Consider the following 18610-nt stretch of genomic DNA (forward strand, 5'->3'; position numbering starts at 1 on the left):
TCATCAGCACTTACCTATGCATGAACTACTTCACTTGTAAGGAGCAGGGTTTGCTCCAGCTCTGTAGAACTGTCACTTCTTTCCTCTATTCACATGGGTGTGATGGAACCACGGATTTCTAAAGGAAAAACCAAGATCCACGGATTTCTAGAGGAAAAACCTTCTACAGAGATAGATAAATCTGTTTGTAAGCTCTAGCTTATAAAAGCTTATAAACAGATTTATCTACCTCTGCAGAAGATGGAGAAACAGCGTTTGCTCACAGATGTGGGAAGGGACTCGTTTCTTTAGGTTATGATTAAGGGCGATGTGGGGTCCCAGTGCCGTTTGGGGCACAGCAGGAATTGGCTTCTGTTCGGTTCCCCTTGGTTTCTCTGACTGTAAGAATGAATTGACGAATTTGTAGGGGTTTGTTTTAGACGTACACTGTCGAGAAAATATTTCAATATTTCTGTTAGAAACATAAGGCAATCTGAACTTCAGAAACAGCTCGTGGATACTTTTACTCGGTGGAATAGTCCGGACAGGAGTGGTTAACAGAAGGCTCTAGAATATCCGTCAGTGCCCTGAATAAACGCTGCCAATTTCACGCAAAGCCGTCAGTCGCTGCAAGCCCAGGCTGTTCTTGCCTCCGCCCGTTTTTCTGGGGAGAGATGCTGATTAAGGCGGGGTTATCCGGCACGGAGCAGTCCCGGCAGCCGAGGCGGGGCTGGCAGCCGGGAGCGCTGCCGAGCGTTTCTGCGGGCGGCTCCGGGGGCGGGAGGAGCGGGGGCGAAGCGGCAGCGCCAGCAGCGCCTGCTCCGCCGTGCTGGCGGAGGATGTTTTGCTGCTTCCAAACGAGATTTTAAAGGCAGGGAAATGCTCGGCACGGCTGCCTCGGAGTTGTCAGAGACTCCGAGTACTCGGCTCGGAGCCGCTCCTGCCTGCCGAGCGGGACTGAGCCCCCGTAGCCGCTGTCGCTGGTGTCTTCCCCGGCAGCTTCCGTCAAGTCCGGTGGTCACTGACTGGGGGTCAACAGACCGAACTGTGCCCTCGTGTTAAAGAGACGAGATCTTGCCTGCGATGTACTGAATAGCATGTAGTGGGTCCCTGTTTCTGTGCCTCGATGCGGTTAATGAGGATTTTTGTGGGAATCTAGAAATCCTCTGCATATGAGATTGTTATTCCGGGCTGCTGATAGCTAAAAGTCATCTCTGCTCCCGCGTCCCCAAGGAGCAGCTGCGAGCTTTTTGAGGGGCATCCTGACACCACTGCTTGCTCTACCAGCAGGCGCAGCCCGCCTTGGCAAAGAAGAGGGGCTCACAGCAGATCAGCGCGGCGATGCTGCCAAAATTCTTTCCGTCCCGTCCACCGGGAGAAGCGCGGGGCTGAGAGCGAGCCCGGGCTGGGGGGCTCCGGCAGGGCTCAGCGCGGGCTGCCTGCCACACACACCTCCCGAGCGGGAGGAGCCCGGTGTCTGGGGTCTCCGGGGCACCCCCGTCCTTCCTCTCGTGTGAAAGGGAATAGCAGGGTCCTTGCACTTCCGTCGGCGGCTCCGTGGTGGCGATCTGGGCTCGGCCCGACGTCCAGTCGTCCTTGGTTGGCAGGCAGACCCTATGTACTGCCGGGTACTCATTATTGTGGGAGATTTTCATGTACTCCTTTAGGCGGCGGTGGGGGCTCGAGCTGCCCTCCGGGGGCACCTGCGCCGCGCAGAGCTCATCGGTTTCCGTGGCAGGAGAAACAGCGGAGCTGTTGTTCCGTCCCTTCTCCTTCACTGATCCTCCCGCTGAAGTTCAGTGCCCTAATTGAGCACCAATGGGCGCCCCTCGGTTCTGGTGAGCGCCCCTGGGATTGTCCCAAGCCCCAGCACGGAGCAGGACGTGTCCTGCAAACCCCCATCGAAGGCACCATCTCTGATGCATTGCCCGCGGAAACGGCGCTTTTAAATCATCGGTGACATAATAATGATGTTCAAACACGAGCGTCCCTTCGTGTGGTGCTCCACAGCGACCGCATAAACCGGTTTTGCATTCCGCCTTTCGCTTTTGCCTTTGCTGGTGTAACAGTTTCTTCTGGCAGCCACCAGAAGCACAACGTGCGTGGCTGGACTGGTGGCGTCTAACCGCAGGGAGAGGGGAGGATTGCCGGAAAATGTAAGGCAGGGAGGGAGAATGAGTGCGCCCCGAGGGCGGTGTGAGGGCAGAGGAACGTGGAGGAAGAGCTCGCTGAACATGTCAGGGAGTGAGACATGGTGAGGGGGCTTGTAGAAATGAATGGTACCTCAGAAGGATTACAAAGATGAATTCCTCTGTCAGTTGGATCAAACGGGCTCTAAGAATGGGTCCAGGAGAAAGAAGGGAATAGGGAATGGTTTGGATATGGCTAACTGAAGGCAAATGTAAGATGAGGAGGTTTAAATAGAGGTTAGATTGTCTGCTGTGATACCAAGGGAAGTGTCTGTGTTAAAGGTGTTTAATACAACTTAATTCTTTAATACAGCATAGTAATGTAATTAGGGTCAGTGAATTGTAATGGAGAGGAGACCTTTGAAAAGAAGGATTAGGTGGAAGGGTGGCCCAAAAAGTGAGAGGGGACCCTGTGTGTAAAGGCACACTTGAGACTGCCTTGAGCTGGATGTGGAAGCGAAAGCACAAACAGGCAGGGAGGGACATGCCTGGGATTTAGCCAAGCAGAGCAGTGGCTTCACACAACGGGCAAGGCTGGATTCTGCCCCCGTGGCACAACTCTGTTATTCCCTTCATGGCAGCAGTGTCTGTGTTGTGACTGGCCCTCGATATTTAATATTACTGAGCACTGGATCTTGGCTGTGACCCTGAGCTTACCTGAGTGCTGTGGGCATCAGAAACTCGTGTTTCTGGGTTGGGAAACTGTGCTGGGTTGGGAAGGCAGTGTGGCAGGATCTGGGTGCTGAGATGGTGCTGGCTACGTGCACATTCTGGTGAGCAAAGCTGCCTGACACATCACTGTCCCCAGTGGAAAGTGACAGGAGGACAAGCTACGCCAAAACAGTAAAACGGGGGTGGTGAGGTTAAAAATAATGTTAAAAACAAGTGAAGACGAATTCACTTAGATTCCTGTAAACAAGCACTGGGCAATGCTGCAAAATTAGAGATATAGCAGAAAGATGAAGAACTTATTTCATGGTAAATGAGTAGTAAATGAATGGAATAAAGACTAATATCATTGTAGGCTGCTGATACTTCTCAAAAGGTGAGTACATCTGAGAGGCAAATGTGCAATTGCTTTGATTTTGGCCATTCACTAATCAGTTTCTGCTAGCCCTGCTAGTATTTCAGGCACCACAATAAATAACTACAGCTTGTTGTTCCAGTATTATATTTGAGGAAAACCTGCCTTTGAGGGGGTTTGTCTGCTCAACAGGAGGATGTTGAGCCCAAAATTCTTGGGTTTCTTCATTGTAAACTGAGTCACAGATGGGCAGGTGGAGGCTGTGTGTTTTACCTGTGTGTGCACCTGAGGGATCAACATGTGGCTTTTCAGCTCTTCCTGGACAGATGGATTTATCCTTGCTGCAGGTTAATGTTAAGGAAATACAACAGTCTTTCCTGTGACTTTAATAGATGTTATTGCATTGGTTCAGGGTGTTTAGAACGACTGTGCATCACTACAGAGCAGAAAACCCAGCAGCTTCTCAGGTATTGTAGGTGACATCATTGCAGAAGAGGAATCAAGGGCAGATTGGGAGTGGGGGGAGGCTGGATGACCATTCTGTAGTAATTGGATAGGAATTGGGTATTTCTGCACTTAACAATCAAGAAAAGAAAAAGGGGTAAGCAGCAAACCATGAGTACTTGCATTGTATATGGTGTGCAATGGGTTATTTTTATTGATACATTTGTTCTCCTCCACAAATAAATATTGACACATTTATGTCCTCTGTAGATTGAGGTGGGTGCACAGCAGCAGCTCTGTAGCTTTCTCTCAGCTTTCTGCTGCTGCCCCTGCTACCCCTGAGCTGTAAGGGATTCGGTAGCATCAATGAGCAGAAGTAAAATGCAACATTCAGGTACTGCCAGGACCTCCTGGAGTTAAAAAAATCACATCTGCAGACAGTTGTGCTGGAGCAGACCAAGATCTGTTCCAGTGTGCCAGGATGAGAACCTCACTGTGAGGCTTTGCTGAGTTGTGAAGATGCAAACAGATGTATTGATTTTTATTTTTTTAAAATTTAATGTACAACTTTTGGCTGTGCTCCAGATTTTCTCCCTTTTTGAAAGGCCCTATGCATACTATATATAATTGAAATGTTCTGTTTCACTTGCCTGGAAATTCTCAGCTGCAGAAAGAAGCGCAATGAATATGAGAAGGTTGAAGATCTGTCCTTGTCACACATTTATAGCCTCTTGCTTTTGATCAATCAGGATCTCATCACAACAAGCTCTCACAGAAGGGAAGTGGAAACAGAGGAGATAGAGATGCTGCCAGGGCCCATCTGTATAAACTGCTGCTGAAGATCTTTCCAGGAAGGTTTTCCAGGAGGATATTTTCCAATGCTTTTCTGCCCTCTTGTAACCTGCTTTGGGGTGTATTTGATAACTGTTCCCTCTGTGTGGAAAGCTGAGGGAGCAGAGAGCTTTGATGTTATTTTTTTTCCACTCATGATCTGCAGTCTCTTTGTGCTATCAGCTCATCTCTCCCCACAATCCCTGGGCATGTCCTTAATGCAAAACCTCTTTGGTGCTGATATTTATTTCTATGTGAGTAATTGAACTGCTGCAGCCTCCCATTTCCCCCTGACACCAGAGCCACCCCCATCCTGCTTTGGAAGGCTGGATGGGAGCACATCTGTGGCTGGGGGTGATCTGAGTGTGAGAGCAGAGACCCTTCTCTCCAATAATTCGTGTTCATTTCCCATGTTTAGAAGGTGAAGCAGGGAAGCAAGAAAGAGCTTTTTTTTCTTTTTTCCTTTTTTCATGTTTGCTTCCCCCCCGCTTTTTTTTTTTTTTTTTTTTTTTTTTTTTTTTTTTTTTTCCCGTAAAGTTTAACAGGGGTAGAGTCGACTGCCTCCTCTAATTGTGCTCTTAAACCCCCTCTGGGAAATGTTGTGCTCAGCCGGAGCGTGTCTGGGCTGTGCTGACCCATGTTTAGCCGATGCCTGTCACTTCTCATCCACCTTTCCCTTCCACCGCGGTTCTCTGACAGCGCATCCTCTCGCTGCCTCTCCCGCAAGGAGCCGAGGGAGGAGGGGGCTCTGCTCTGCCTCTCTTTTTCACGGAAACACATCCATGACGCGCACTCGGCTGCGCGCAGCCCCCCGCTCCATCTCCGTCGGGGCGTTAAAAGAAGAGGTGAAGAAGAGAAGCGGAGGAGAAGCCGCCGCCGGCCGGCGGGACAGCGGCGGCGGGGGGAGCGCAGCCCCCTCCCCCGGTGCCGCGGGTGTCTCCGCGTCCTCTGGGTGGCGCCGCCGCCGCCGCTGCCCGTCTAAGAACCGCGCGGGGCCGGCGCTCCGGTCACAGCGAGCGGCGGCGGCGGGCGCAGCGCTGCGGAGCTGCCGCCGAGCCCCGCACGGCAGCCGGCGGCACGGCCGGGGGGGAGCGGAGCCGCCGCGGAGCCTCCCGCGCCTGCACCGAACTTGCCACCGGTGCGCCCCGGTGCCCGATCGCTTCGCGCCGGGAACTTGGGGTGTTTGCTGAAATTCTGGATTATGTTCCTGCTGAGCCGGTCTGCGGGGAGCTGAGCCAGGGGAGGAAGCATGCGGGGCTATTTAATGGTTTTCTGCCTTATTTGCTGCACCGCGGACGGGCAAATAGTGTATTCCATCGCCGAGGAAACAGAGCGTGGAGCGTCTGTTGGGAACATAGCGAAGGATTTAGGAATAGAGGCAGCTACACTTTCAGCTCGGAAATTTCGCATGATCACCGGTTCAAGTAAGCAATATTTTAATATAAATGCCAGCACAGGGGCTTTGTCTGTTAACGAGCCCATAGACAGAGAGCAGCTTTGTGAGTTAAAGTCTGTCTGTCTTCTGAATTACGAGCTCGTGTTAGAAAACCCTCTAGAGCTTTACAGGATGGAATTCAAAGTCTTGGACATAAATGACAACTCCCCCAGCTTTCCCTTAAGTGAATATCATATAAACATGCCGGAGTTCCTGTCACCTGGGGCACGGTTTACACTCCCCAATGCCCAAGATCTGGATGAAGGTGCTAACAGTGTCCAGAATTATACTCTGAGCCCTGATGAACATTTCAATCTGGAAATGCAGATTCGTGGGGATGGGAGTAAATATCCTGAATTGGTGCTGAAGAAAGCCTTAGACAGGGAGCAGCAAGCCACTCACAGACTTGTGCTTACAGCCAAAGATGGTGGGAACCCTCCAAAGTCTGGTGATGTCCCAGTCATTGTGACTGTGCTGGATAGCAATGACAATGCACCAGAATTTGAGCACTCGGTCTACAGGGCGAGTGTCTTGGAGAACTCCCCCAGTGGCACTTTGGTAGTCCAAGTGCACGCCACGGACTTGGATGAAGGTCCAAATGGAGAGGTCAGGTATTCCTTTAGCAATACAACTTCTGCTGACTTACAGCGAATGTTCTCAATTCACCCACACACTGGGGAGGTGACAGTCAATGGCGTTTTAGCTGTTCAGAGACCCCTTCTCGAGATGCTGATTGAGGCAAGGGATAATGGGGCATTTGGCATGTCCAGCACAGCTAAGCTGCTGGTGGAAATCACAGATGTGAACAATCATGGCCCAGAGATTACGATTACATCCCTTTCCAGTCCTGTTCCCGAAGATGCTGTTCCTGGCACGGTGATAGCTCTGCTGAGTATTTTGGATAAGGACCCTGGGGAGAATGGGAAAGTAACCTGCCAGATCTCTGAAAACCTTCCCTTCCAGTTAAAGCCTTCCCTTCAAAACTACTACAGCCTTGTCACCAGCGAGCTTCTGGACCGAGAGCTGACCAGTGAGTACAACATCACCATTACTGCCACGGACTTGGGTTCTCCTCCTCTCACCACTCAGAAGACTGTTTGGGTGCAGATTTCTGATGTGAATGATAACCCCCCTGTCTTCGGTGCTGATGCATACAATGTGTTTGTAGAGGAGAACAATCCATTTGGTGCTTTTCTCTACCAGGTCTCGGCATCTGACCCTGATATAGGGGAGAATGGACGGGTCTCTTACACGCTCAGGAATTCCACAGTTGCAGGCAGTGCCCTGACCAGCTTTTTGTCTATGAACTTGGCCAATGGGAGCATCTATGCAAAACGTGCCTTTGATTTTGAGCAGCTTAGGAGCTTCCATTTCCAAGTGGAAGCCAAGGACAACGGGTCACCAGCCTTGAGTGCTGCCATAACAGTGAATGTTTACATCTCAGACCAGAATGACAATGCCCCAGCCATCCTGTACCCCACCAGCCAGAATGGCTCAGTAGCTGTGGAAGTTGTGCCCCGCCTGGCTGATGAGGACTACCTGGTGACCAAAGTGGTGGCAGACGACGAGGACAATGCACAGAACGGGTGGCTTTCCTACCACCTGGTCCATTCCTCCGACTCCACCCTGTTCCAGCTGTCGCCGCACACCGGCGAGCTGCGCACCACGCGCTCCATGCGCTCCACCGACTTCCTCAAGCACAAGGTGGTGGTGGTGGTGCGGGACCACGGGGACCCGCCGCTCTCCTCCACCGTGACAGTGGGCATCCTGCTGGCTGACACCCTGCCCCAGGCACTGCCCGACTTCGATGACAGCGGGGAGCCACCACCACTGCTCAACGCCACCAACATCTACTTGATCGTTTCCCTTGCCTGTGTCTCGTTCATCTTCGCGGCGTTCGTCTTCTTCCTCGCCGTCGTCCGGCTCTGCTGGTGCCGGACTTGCTGCTGCAGCGGCTGCTGCTGCCCAGCTGAGGACTATAAAAAGTATTGCTACAGTGTGCACATGCTCCCCAGCTCCCACCTCCCACCAGACATGCTGGAGGTCACCGGTGTGGGCAAACTCACTCACACCTACTTGTACAGGGCATCTGTAGGTCTTGGGCCTGGTAACAGCAGCATCCCCAATGGAGATGCTGGGAATGTTCCCAGTGGCTCAAGGTTACAAGTGCCAGGACCCTGCATCCAAGTGCAGCAGGTCCAAAGTGACCGCCTGAGCGCTGTCCTCATGGTAAGTGCTTCTTCCTTTCACTTGTTTTCTTGGCCTCGTGCAGAACATACTGAGGGCATTTGCAGGAAAATAGCCATCAATTCATGGCACCTGGAGGAAATTTAAGTTTCTTTTATGTATTTCCTAAAGCCAAGAATCTCTTTGGCTGAAATATTGTCATGGGATGACAAAAGAGATTTTTTTTTTTTTCCGCTGTAAACATTAAGGACCTTTAGACACAACTGAAGGTGAAGGTGTAAGTGAAAACAAAATACCTTGCAAGCCAAGCCATTGTCTTCAGAGAGCTGAGTAGGGACATGATACAAGTCCATGCAAGTTTCTAATCAATGGGTGGTTCTAAGATACACTGTATGGAGTCTGTGATTTTATTTTTTGAAATCTTATTTACCCCTGCCCTGATATTCCTGAGATTTTTTTCTTTGAGGGAGAGTAGTTTGTTGAGCCAAGATGTGGTTTGCAATGCCTAAGGTGACTCTGTGGTGGAATAGCTGTAATTCCATAGCCAGCACCTCTTTAGGAAATGTGACTTGGAGTGCTCATCTCACTTTCCAAGCAATCCATAGGTTTTGTGAATCTAAAACAATTCTCTTCTGGGCCTCTGACCAAGCTGGTTTCTTCTCAGTAGTGTGATGAGTGACTTTGCAGGAGAAAATATCCTCCTGTGAGCACAATGTAGGGCCACATGGTGTGTCTGCAGGCCTAATCTGCTGGGTGTTGCTGCATTACTTGTCCAAGATTCAGTTGTCTTATATCTATTTTTAATAGGTCCTGTGAGTCATCTTTATATTTTTATGAAGTTTTGAGATGTTTTGCCTGCAGACTGTCAAATTCCTTGGTGTGCATAGCAGTAACCAACTGTTGGGTGTGTGCAGGCCAGTGCTCTGTGTCTGGTAGGAGCTGCTCCAGAGGTTTCCAAGGGAAATGTAAGAACTCAGGTTAGACAGATATGGTAAATCTGCTCTCTGCTTTTGTTTTTTTATTCTAGTTTACAAATATTAGAGGCTGTCCTAAATCTGTAGCCATTATATTTATTTCCACCTTTGAAATCTTTATTGTACCTTTAAATATATGTAAATGCCCAACTCCTTTTTGAACCTTGATGTAAGCGTAGCTTCAATAATTTCTTTGGACAATCAAATATACATTCAACTATATAACATTTTGGTTTATAACTCTTGAATTTTCAAGTAGTGAATTTTGGTAAGCTTTCCCTCCTAGTTAAGTTCCAAATTTGCTCTTCATAATGCAATGAGCTCATCATACTTTTCCTTTTTTATGTGTTGACCAGATTTGATTTACACATGATGGTTTTCCTGGTATTTAATCAGTCATAATTAGTTTTAAATTCTGTTCTCTGTAGTAGCAGAGGGCTGCAGATATTATGGGTCTCTCACTGTTCAAAGAGGGGTGTGCGGAATACCTAGGTCCTGCAAAAGAAGAAGAATTGATGTCCTTCCTGAAGAAACTGTAGAGCCTAGGAAAATAGCAGTTGGCAGTATGTAAAGAATCTGTACCTAATGCATTGGATACTTTGGAATATCATGGATTATTTGAGGATCTGAAAAACAAAAAAAGTTGAGTTAGGACCTTTGTAGTGGGGAGGTGGAAAGTGTTTTGGCAATATCTTGACTCAGAAGGTGTCTGCAAGAGCCCTGACAGTGTCTGGGGTGTGTAACTTTGGCTGGAGAGTAGTTCATAATTGCAAAACTAAAAATAGTGATGACATGTATATAACAACGAAGAAAACCAAACAAAAACCCTCGAAAAACCATCTCAACTTATTTCTTTGTTCCAGTTGAGCAAGTTCTGGAAACTCAGGTTACCAACACATAAAAGAACCAAATAATAACAAAAATGCCCAAGGATCCATAATCTTCATAATTAGAACATTGCATCTTGCTGTATTTCACCATTCAGGTGAATTTTTAAACTTGTAACATGAGACACCTTTTGAGATGGGCAACCATAGATATGGCTTATGTGGAAAGCCCAAAGGCTTTACATTAATTCATTAATTGAGCTGAGTAGGGGAGAAGAGGCAGAGACTGCAAAAATCAATCTACCCTTGAAACCAAAATCATGCTTATTAATATGGTTATTATTAATTTGGTGCTGATATTCCAGTGGCATTTGAGCTGTAGAATTAACTTTATATTTATTTATTTATTTATTTTATTTAATATATTTAATAAATACTATATATAAAAATATATAGTATATACTATATAATATACAAGACACATATAATATAAAATATATAAATATGTATAAAGTTTATATAAACACACACACACATATATGTATGTATGCATGTACCATAAGAAGTTTCAGTTAAAAATTTCAAAATTTAATTTTGGATGTTGACTAAATGTAGTCTGTAAGTGTTTTCAGACTGATTCATTTGGAATTAAAAATATAAACCTACATGGCCCTTTGAGCTTTTGAGGAGGAGTGATTGTATTCCTCCCTAAGAATATAAATGTAACAAAAAGAAAGTTGGAAATATTTAAAAGGCACTAGGATCAACTTCATAGTTATCATTCAAAGCACTGAAAAGTATTTAAAAATTACAATTTTAGCAGAACTTAACTAGACCTGATTTTTATTTTGTTGGTTTTTTTAATTGAGAAGGTGATAACGATTTTCAGTACATGAAGGATAGAAAAAGGGATGCATATATGAAAATTTATTGAATTTCTAGAAATTAGGTGTATTTTCAAAATTCAGGTTGATTTCTTTACTCCTGTTCTGCTTTTGCTACTGAATTAAACAATAGGCTTGAATGTTTTTACACATGCAGATGCATGAGACCCATTTGGGCTTTTAGGTTTTCTATTTGGGTTAGAGCTATGAATAGCTCTGTGTATGGCCCTGAGAGCAGTAGAGTAAACTGTAATTGTCTCTTTTCCAGTATTTTGTTGTGTCTTTCTGCAGCACGGCATAAATGGCAGCTAAGTGAGGAGCTGGGCACGCTGCTGTGCTGTGTGAGAGACAAAGGCAGGAGTGATTACTAAAGTAAGCAGTGGTTCCCTGACTGATTTCTGGGATTGTCATGTAGCCATGGATTGCTCCAGTTCTTTTGTTTGCTTGTGTTGGCCATTGTGCTGCACAAAAGGCCTGTGAGATATTTCTACATTCAGAGCACAGTGACCTCTCTGTGACTTGGCATTCGATATTGAGGTTACACCCAAAAATAGATGCAAACCTTGCCATGGAGAATTTTTCTCGCTCAACTGTAATGGGAGTGGAATAATTTTGCACAACGTGGCATGCATTTCCTGTGACAAAAATGGATCCACTTCCATTGAGACAGGCTGGCAATTGAGGCTGAACTGCTTCAGGCTAAGCATCAGTGGCTTCCTCACACAAGTGAAGAGCAGATGTGTGTCAAGCCCTCCCTGTGGCTCATTCTGATGGGAAGAGCACAGCAGGTGTAAGAGTGAAGCACCTTCCCAATTCCTCCTGTCACTGCTAATAACAACCTGTCTAGAGCCTGCAGTCTCATGTCCACCTTACAGGAATTCAGTTTTTAGGAAGATTTCTTGGCTATGAAAGTTACTCTTGGGGTCAGGCCTAGGAAATTCTAGAAGGAGCAGTGATCAAAGAAAATTCACCAAGGAAAAGTGCCTCCTTCTGACCCTGACTTCTGGCTTTTCTTGTCTGATGCCTGCCTTGGAGTGCTATTTTTAGAGGCAGGGGAAGGGAGAGTGACAGGAGGAGCTGGTTGAGACAAAGGGCTTGAGGGCATGTGAAGAGTAATTTGATTGTATTTAGAGATGGAGAAGGGGAAGGGAAGGATGGGGTTGAATGGTGACATGGGCTGAGGAAGGGAAATCCTTGTACAAAAGCATAACACAAGAAAACATCATTTATATCAAGTCCAGTCCGTTCCTGTATCAGTCACAATTTAATCTCAAGTATTTAAATTCAAATATTTACATTTTAATTGTAAAAATAATAATTTTAATTACAAAATTCACTAGACTGTGCCCATTATTCCTATTGGAAAGTAATTCCTCTAAGGCTTTGAAATGCTCTTCTGACATCCTGCCAACTGTTCTTTGCTGTGAGTTTGTAGACTTTTGATTTTGTGCCAGCAATTCCCTTTTAGTATGAGTAGTTCTTTCCCTCTTTGCATCTTGCTTTATCCATGGCTTAGAAAGCAATCAGATCCTATCTTAGCCTTTGTTTTACCAAGCTAAACAAGTTGATCTCTTTCAGTCTTTTTTCCTATGGTCACCTCTGCACTTACCTGGTTATGCTGATATCCCTTCTCAGCATTAGTTTTTAATTTTTGGATATATATTTCTTGCTTTTCTTGCAAATATGTGACCAGACTGACATATGTTTGAGAGAAAGGACTTCTTATGTAGATAGGAATATTTCCTTGCCCAGTTCATAGGGAATACATCACCTGATTCCTCTTGGGACGCCAATTACCTCCTCCACTGTTTTAATAAGCTGATTAATCAGTCACATAGGTATTATTGCAGAACTTCTTTGGGGGTAGAGGTGCATGGGAAAAGGTTAATTCCCATGATGGTTCTTCTGCCTAAATTCATCCATCTAAATGCTGGATGTTTGAGCCTTAGATGTTAAAAAGTCTTAGTCACCTGCTCAGAACAAATCATCCTTAGTTATATATGTATATATATATATATATATGTCTGTGTTTAGACAAAGCCTACAGACAGCACTGAGAGCAAATGAATGACCTTTATTTTGACAGATATCCAGATTTTGAAGTGAATGATTCCATATGATTGTCCTCTGGAACTGTTGTTAGAATAGCCCAACTTCTTGTGTCTTAAACTTTTAATGCTGCACTGTATTCAATGTTTTCCTAAAATCAGAATAGATGAGATGAATTTCAGTTTGTTTTTATTGAAGAGAATTGAAAACAGTCTAGCAAATTGTTGTCTTTGATAAATCTATGAGTGTTTTCCTTACTTTTCAGTCTATCTTCATTTCCCTTTTAGTCCTTCCTCCAAATTTGTATCCAAACAAACAGGTAATGGGCTTGTGGTCACACAGGCTGGATTTCACCATTTTAAATATCTACAGCTGTTTTTCTTCAATGAGATTATTCTACTTCGGACTTGACAGGTTTATATTTAACCCCCCCAAAAAACCTCAGCCAAAACAAATTCTCTTCACCCCTATGCTTTTATTTATCAGTTCTTTCAGAAATCTATGATGGAAATCAGGTAGTGGGGAATTGAGGATTTTTTTGGTTCTTCCTTGGTGACAGCAATTTCTGTTCCCTTCAGTAACTTGTCACATATTCAATGTCACACCCAAGATACTGAAAACAGAGGAAAATACAGATTAATTGTCATGAAATGGGATGGTGGCTCTAGGGGATCATTGGTCCATGTGGGCCATGTTTTTGTACCAATGCCTTGTGCATCCTCTGCTTCCCACTGGAGACAAGCTGCTGGGTTTTAGTGTGGCTCAGTATAACTGTGGTAATTTCTGGGGTTACAGCTTGCTTGTTGCAAAATAACAAATGGAGTTGTGACTTGCTAAAGATTATTTAAAATCACACAATTAATCAAAAGAATGGTGACAAAATCCAGCACCCAAACTAAAAAGGGGGCAAGCAGGCACATAGGAATGAAGGTGAGATTGTGTTAGAACAGAAGTAGAACAAGGGTGGAGTTACAATAGCTACAATTCTGTTGTAGGTTTTTTCCCCTCTGAAAATGCTGACACATTTCTCCTCCTTTGTAAAAATTTAATTGAGAATTTGTAAGGCAAAGAACAGGCAGGGCAATAGCTCAAAGATTTGGTGCTATCAGGGGCATTTGGAGAATAAAAGCAGATTTGACCAATAAGGCAACTGGAAGTTAAATATCATAGAAAGAAGGTACATTAAAAAAAAAAGAGGTTTGAAGCCTCTAGTCTTTGAGCAGTCTCTCTAAGGAAAATGAACATATTTTTGTTCTTTGGATTCTTTCTTCTCCAAAGGAATGATTTTCATATTTTGATCTGTTAAGTTCCTCCATCTCCCCCATGACTGCTCCCAGTCTGATGGGTCTTGACACTGTTTTCAGTGGCTTTTTACTTCTTTCTTACTCTGCAAAAGTCAAACATCTTTGCCCCACCAGCCTGCAAAATCAAAGTTTATGATGTTCCCTCACAAAACCCAAAGGAACTGATTCCAAAAGGTTCTGTGGTGTTGCTTCTCAACCTTTTCCAATTCCTTTGTTGGGGTCAGAAGCAAGGGAGCAGGGAAGCCTTACAGCTGAGTGGGCTTTTCATCTTTTGAACTACACAGAGCTGTTTGCTCTGTGTCTTGGGAACCTGTTTTAGACAGCTTTTAGGTTCTGCTTTGTAGCCAAAAGTTATGTGGAGATTGGTGCTTTATCCTTCTGGTTAAAGCAGTTTTCAGTAGATGATATTAATTTGCAGTATTGTGATCACAGTTGTAGCATGAACACATTTCAATGAAAGCTTGAATTCAGTCTTTCAGCTTTGTGATTTCTATAAAAGACAGATGTGGAGCCACTGGAACAGGCCAGTGGTGGATCTCGAGGATAGCAAAGGGCCTGAAACATTTCTCTTGTGTGGAAGGACAGAGAGCTGGGACTTTTTAGCCAAGAGAAGAGAAGAGAGGCTGTGGGGCTGGGGGGATCTCATGCTGTATGAAAAGAGAGCCAGGCTCTTTGCAAGGGTGCCCAGTGAGAAGAAAAGAGGAGGATGCTCTGTCTGAGCTGAAGTAATTTGTTTTGTTGGTTGGGGTTTTTCCTGCTGTGAGGATGCTGAGCACTGGCACAGGTTGCCCAGGGAGATTGTGAAGTCTTCATCCTTGCAGATACTCAAAAGCCATCTGGACATGGTCCCAGACAGCCTGGCTTGGTCCTGCTCAGGAAGTGGGGCTGGAGCAGCCAATCTCCAGAGATCACTTCCAAGCTCAGCCAGTCTGTGATTCTGTGTTGTCCTCAATGGAGAAGTTGACTCAGTTTTCTTCTTTGTAGAATACTAATCTTGTGGAAGATGGCTTATGTTGATTCTGTTATTTATATATATTCCTCCAAGTGAATCCTTCACGTGTTTGGATTTGTTTTATTGTTGTGTACGTGTTTTATTTTGGTTTTTTCAATTGAACAATCACAAATACCCTAAAGGTAATCAATCTCTAAAGCTATTTGTTTTCAATATCATATTGGTGGAAGGAAATTTGGTGGAAAAAGGAAGTGATTCTTTCCCTGCAGTCAGAGGAGATATAACTGCTACCTTATCTCACCTTTTTGGGGCTGGTGGAGTAAAATCACCCCCGCAAATGACTTGTGCACTCCAAGTTGCCAGCTGGAATAGCTTCAAAGGAGCTGGGGTTGTTGGTTTAGGACTGCAATTTGCACTTTCATCTTTGTTTTAATCGTATTATATATTTGTCTGGGGATTAGAATTAGCAAGTTCCTGTCTTCTCATTTACAACACTGGCTCTCTACAAGGCATTTCACCTCTTGAATGCCTTTCACCTTATTTAAAATAACTAGAGGAAAAATTAACCTGAGCTAATACAGAACATGGAAAGATGCCAGCTTGATCATGGTCAGAATAGAGCTGCAGAATACAAATGTGCACTGAAATGTGTGATCACTTTGGAGATCTTAGCCTGGTGGGGCAATGTAGCACTGTCATGTCATGTTTTATGGAAAAAGGTTCTCTTCACTCAACCTGCTCAAGGAGGATCCAGATGCTTTTGAATAAAATCCAAACCCATCAAGCTGTCACCATTCTATGAATTAATAGCTCATCACCAAGTGTTTCTCTTCTGTTTTGTTTGTATTCTCATCTAGGAGAGGAGGAAAATGTGGGTAATGGAGTTAATTGAGGTTGCTGGAAAACTTGTAAAACTGACAGTGTTGGATTAAACTTGATTGGGTGGAAAAAAAATGAAACATAGAGGGTGACCAAGTCATTTGAAAAGCCAAAGATGAGTTGAAATGTCCCTACTCCCTCCAAAGAGTTTCTGTAGAACAGAGATTGTGTTAGAACAGAAGTAGAACAAGGGTGGAGTTACAATAGCTACAATTCTGTTGTAGGTTTTTTCCCCTCTGAAAATGCTGACACATTTCTCCTCCTTTGTAAAAAAGTATATTGGCTCTAAATTAATCAGAGTCTTGGAGTAAGTGTTTGATGTGTGCAGTCTGGAAAATCTCCATAATTTGTGGCCATTCCAAACACATTAACAATCTCAAACAGATGTATATTGCATTATCTCATAACTTATTACATCTCTGTACCCAGGGTTTCCACTCACCTCAAAGGTACCAGAATTCATCTATTTATCAACCTTAATGCTGTATATTTAGACTGTTCCAAGTTTATATTTGGCTACTGCTAATGCTCAAGCAAGGTTTCCTTCCAATAAAGGTGGTGAAATTTTATATATAAAAGTGTTCTGCCTGAAAACCACTTTTTACTTACTATTATAAATAGTGATGAGTCACTTAATATCATGCAATTTTAATGTAGTAATAATTCTTCCAAAAGGATTGTTTTTGTAAATACTTTAACAGAGGAAAAATGGACCAGCAGCAATTCCTGTCAGCAGTAGCATCTTGTATCCAAAGATCCAATCTAAATTTGCTTCCAGGACCAAATCTATGTTGTTTATAGGGGAAAATTTTGCTTAAACCAAAGGATAGGTTAATGTGCCATCTCTTACCTCAGTAACAGATGAAAGGAACTTCAACAGAATGAGCAGCTTTAAAATTGTTCTATTTTATTTAACAAAAACAACTGGAGTTGGTGGTCTTGGAGCCATAGACTTGTGTATTTTCAGCTCTGAGGAATGAAGAAAACCTTTCCAGCATTTTAGGCTGTGTTCATACCATTACTTCCTCCAAAAAAAGTCTGAGAAACCCTGTCACCACAGGAGCCCTCAGGTGTCTCAGGGTGGTGATGGGTGGGACCTGGGCATTACCTGGTAGACAGGTTTGATGGTCATTTCTCACACTGGCTGCTCCCAGCCCCAATGTCCAGCCTGGCCTTGGGCACTGCCAGGGATCCAGGGGCAGCCCCAGCTGCTCTGGGCACCCTGTGCCAGGGCCAGCCCACCCTGCCAGGGAACAATTCCTCATTCCCAATATCCCACCCAGCCCTGCCCTCTGGCAGTGGGAGCCATTCTCCCTTGTTCTGTAACTCCATTCTCTTGCACAGTCTCTCTCCATTTTCCTTTTAGACTCTCTCAGGTGCTGGAAGGTCACTCTGAGGTCACCCTGAAGCTTCTCTTCTCCAGGCTGAGCAATCCCAATTCTCTCAGCCTTTCCTCATGGGAGAGATGCTCCATCCAGCAGCAGGGAGGGCATCCTTCCCCTGCCCTGGGCACTGCTGAGGGCACACCCTGAGTGCTGTGCCCAGCTCTGCCCCCTCAGCTTGGCAAGGACCTTGGGACACTGAGCACATCCAGAGGGGACAGTGAGGCTGGAGAGGGGCTGGGAACACAAACCCTGAGAGGAACCCCTGAGGGAGCTGGGGGTGCTCAGCCTGGAGAAAAGGAGACTCAGGGGTGCCCTCATCACTCTCACAGCTCCTGAAAGGTGCCTGTGCTCAGCTGGGGCTGGGCTCTGTCTCCAGGGACTGACAGAACCAGAGCACACAGCCTCAAGCTGCACCAAGGGAAATTCAGGTTGGATAGCAGGAAAAAGTTTTTCACAGAAAGAGTGATAAAGTTCTGGAATGTTCTGCCCAGGGAGGTGGTGGAGTCCCCATCCCTGGGGGTGTTTAACAAAGCCTGGATGTGGCACTGGGTGCCAGGGTTGAGTTGAGGTGTTGGGGCTGGGTTGGACTTGATGGTCTTGGAGGTCTCTTCCAACCCAGTGATTCTGTGAATCCCTCTGATCAGTTTGGTGGCCTCCTCTGGGCTCACTCCAACAGGTCCTTGACCTTCCTGTGCAGGGGACCCAAGGGCTGGAGGCAGCTCTGCAGCTGGGGTCTCACCAGAGCCAAGAAGAGAGGCACAATCCCTTCCTTTGACCTGCTGCCCACACTGCTTTTGATGTGCAATGTCTGATCTTTCCTTTCAATGTCTTGCTGAAGTGCCTTTTGGAAAAAGCACTTGGTATTTGTTGTGAAGTGGTCTTTGTGTCATGCTTGATAGCCACTAAGAGCTGCTAAGGTTGGCTGAGTTACAAACTTTTGAGAAATTATTGTTCACTCTACTTGGAAGAGCTGGAAAGCTCAGCTGCCTCTGAGTCCTGCCAGCAGAGAGCCCTGACCCAGCCAAGAGCTGCCAGGACCTTCTGATAATTGCAGTTGTATGATTGTGGCCCAGACCTAAATTGGGACTGGAACTGAGGACAGGGGAGTTGGAGGGAAAAAAAACCAAAAAGGAACACAGTGCCCAGCCCAGGAGCAGGGTGCAGGGAAGAGGAGGGTCCCTGATTTCAGCACAAAGGTTTAGAAATGTGAGTCCTGCACGTGGGTGCTGTTGAAGGCAGCACCTTGTGTGTGGCAGCCTGTTTCACA

The 18610-nt window shown here is 45.6% G+C and overlaps 1 protein-coding gene across 5 annotated transcripts in view; it reads left to right on the plus strand.

The window, feature by feature from the left end:
- The window catches only part of LOC132334412 (protocadherin alpha-C2-like), a 127934-nt gene that overhangs the window by 44903 nt on the left and 64421 nt on the right, over positions 1-18610 (plus strand). Inside the window, exon 1 of one of the 5 annotated variants that reach the window (XM_059860466.1) lies at positions 5577-8131. The exons of the other annotated variants lie outside the window; for them this stretch is intronic. Coding sequence (XP_059716449.1) covers positions 5717-8131 — 2415 coding nt within the window. The 5' untranslated portion in view covers positions 5577-5716. Of the gene's footprint in view, positions 1-5576; positions 8132-18610 lie in introns of those variants that run through there. 5 annotated transcript variants of the gene reach the window in all.

The sequence above is a fragment of the Haemorhous mexicanus genome, chromosome 15, assembly GCF_027477595.1.
Source record: "Haemorhous mexicanus isolate bHaeMex1 chromosome 15, bHaeMex1.pri, whole genome shotgun sequence".
Taxonomy (NCBI): Eukaryota; Metazoa; Chordata; class Aves; order Passeriformes; family Fringillidae; genus Haemorhous; species Haemorhous mexicanus.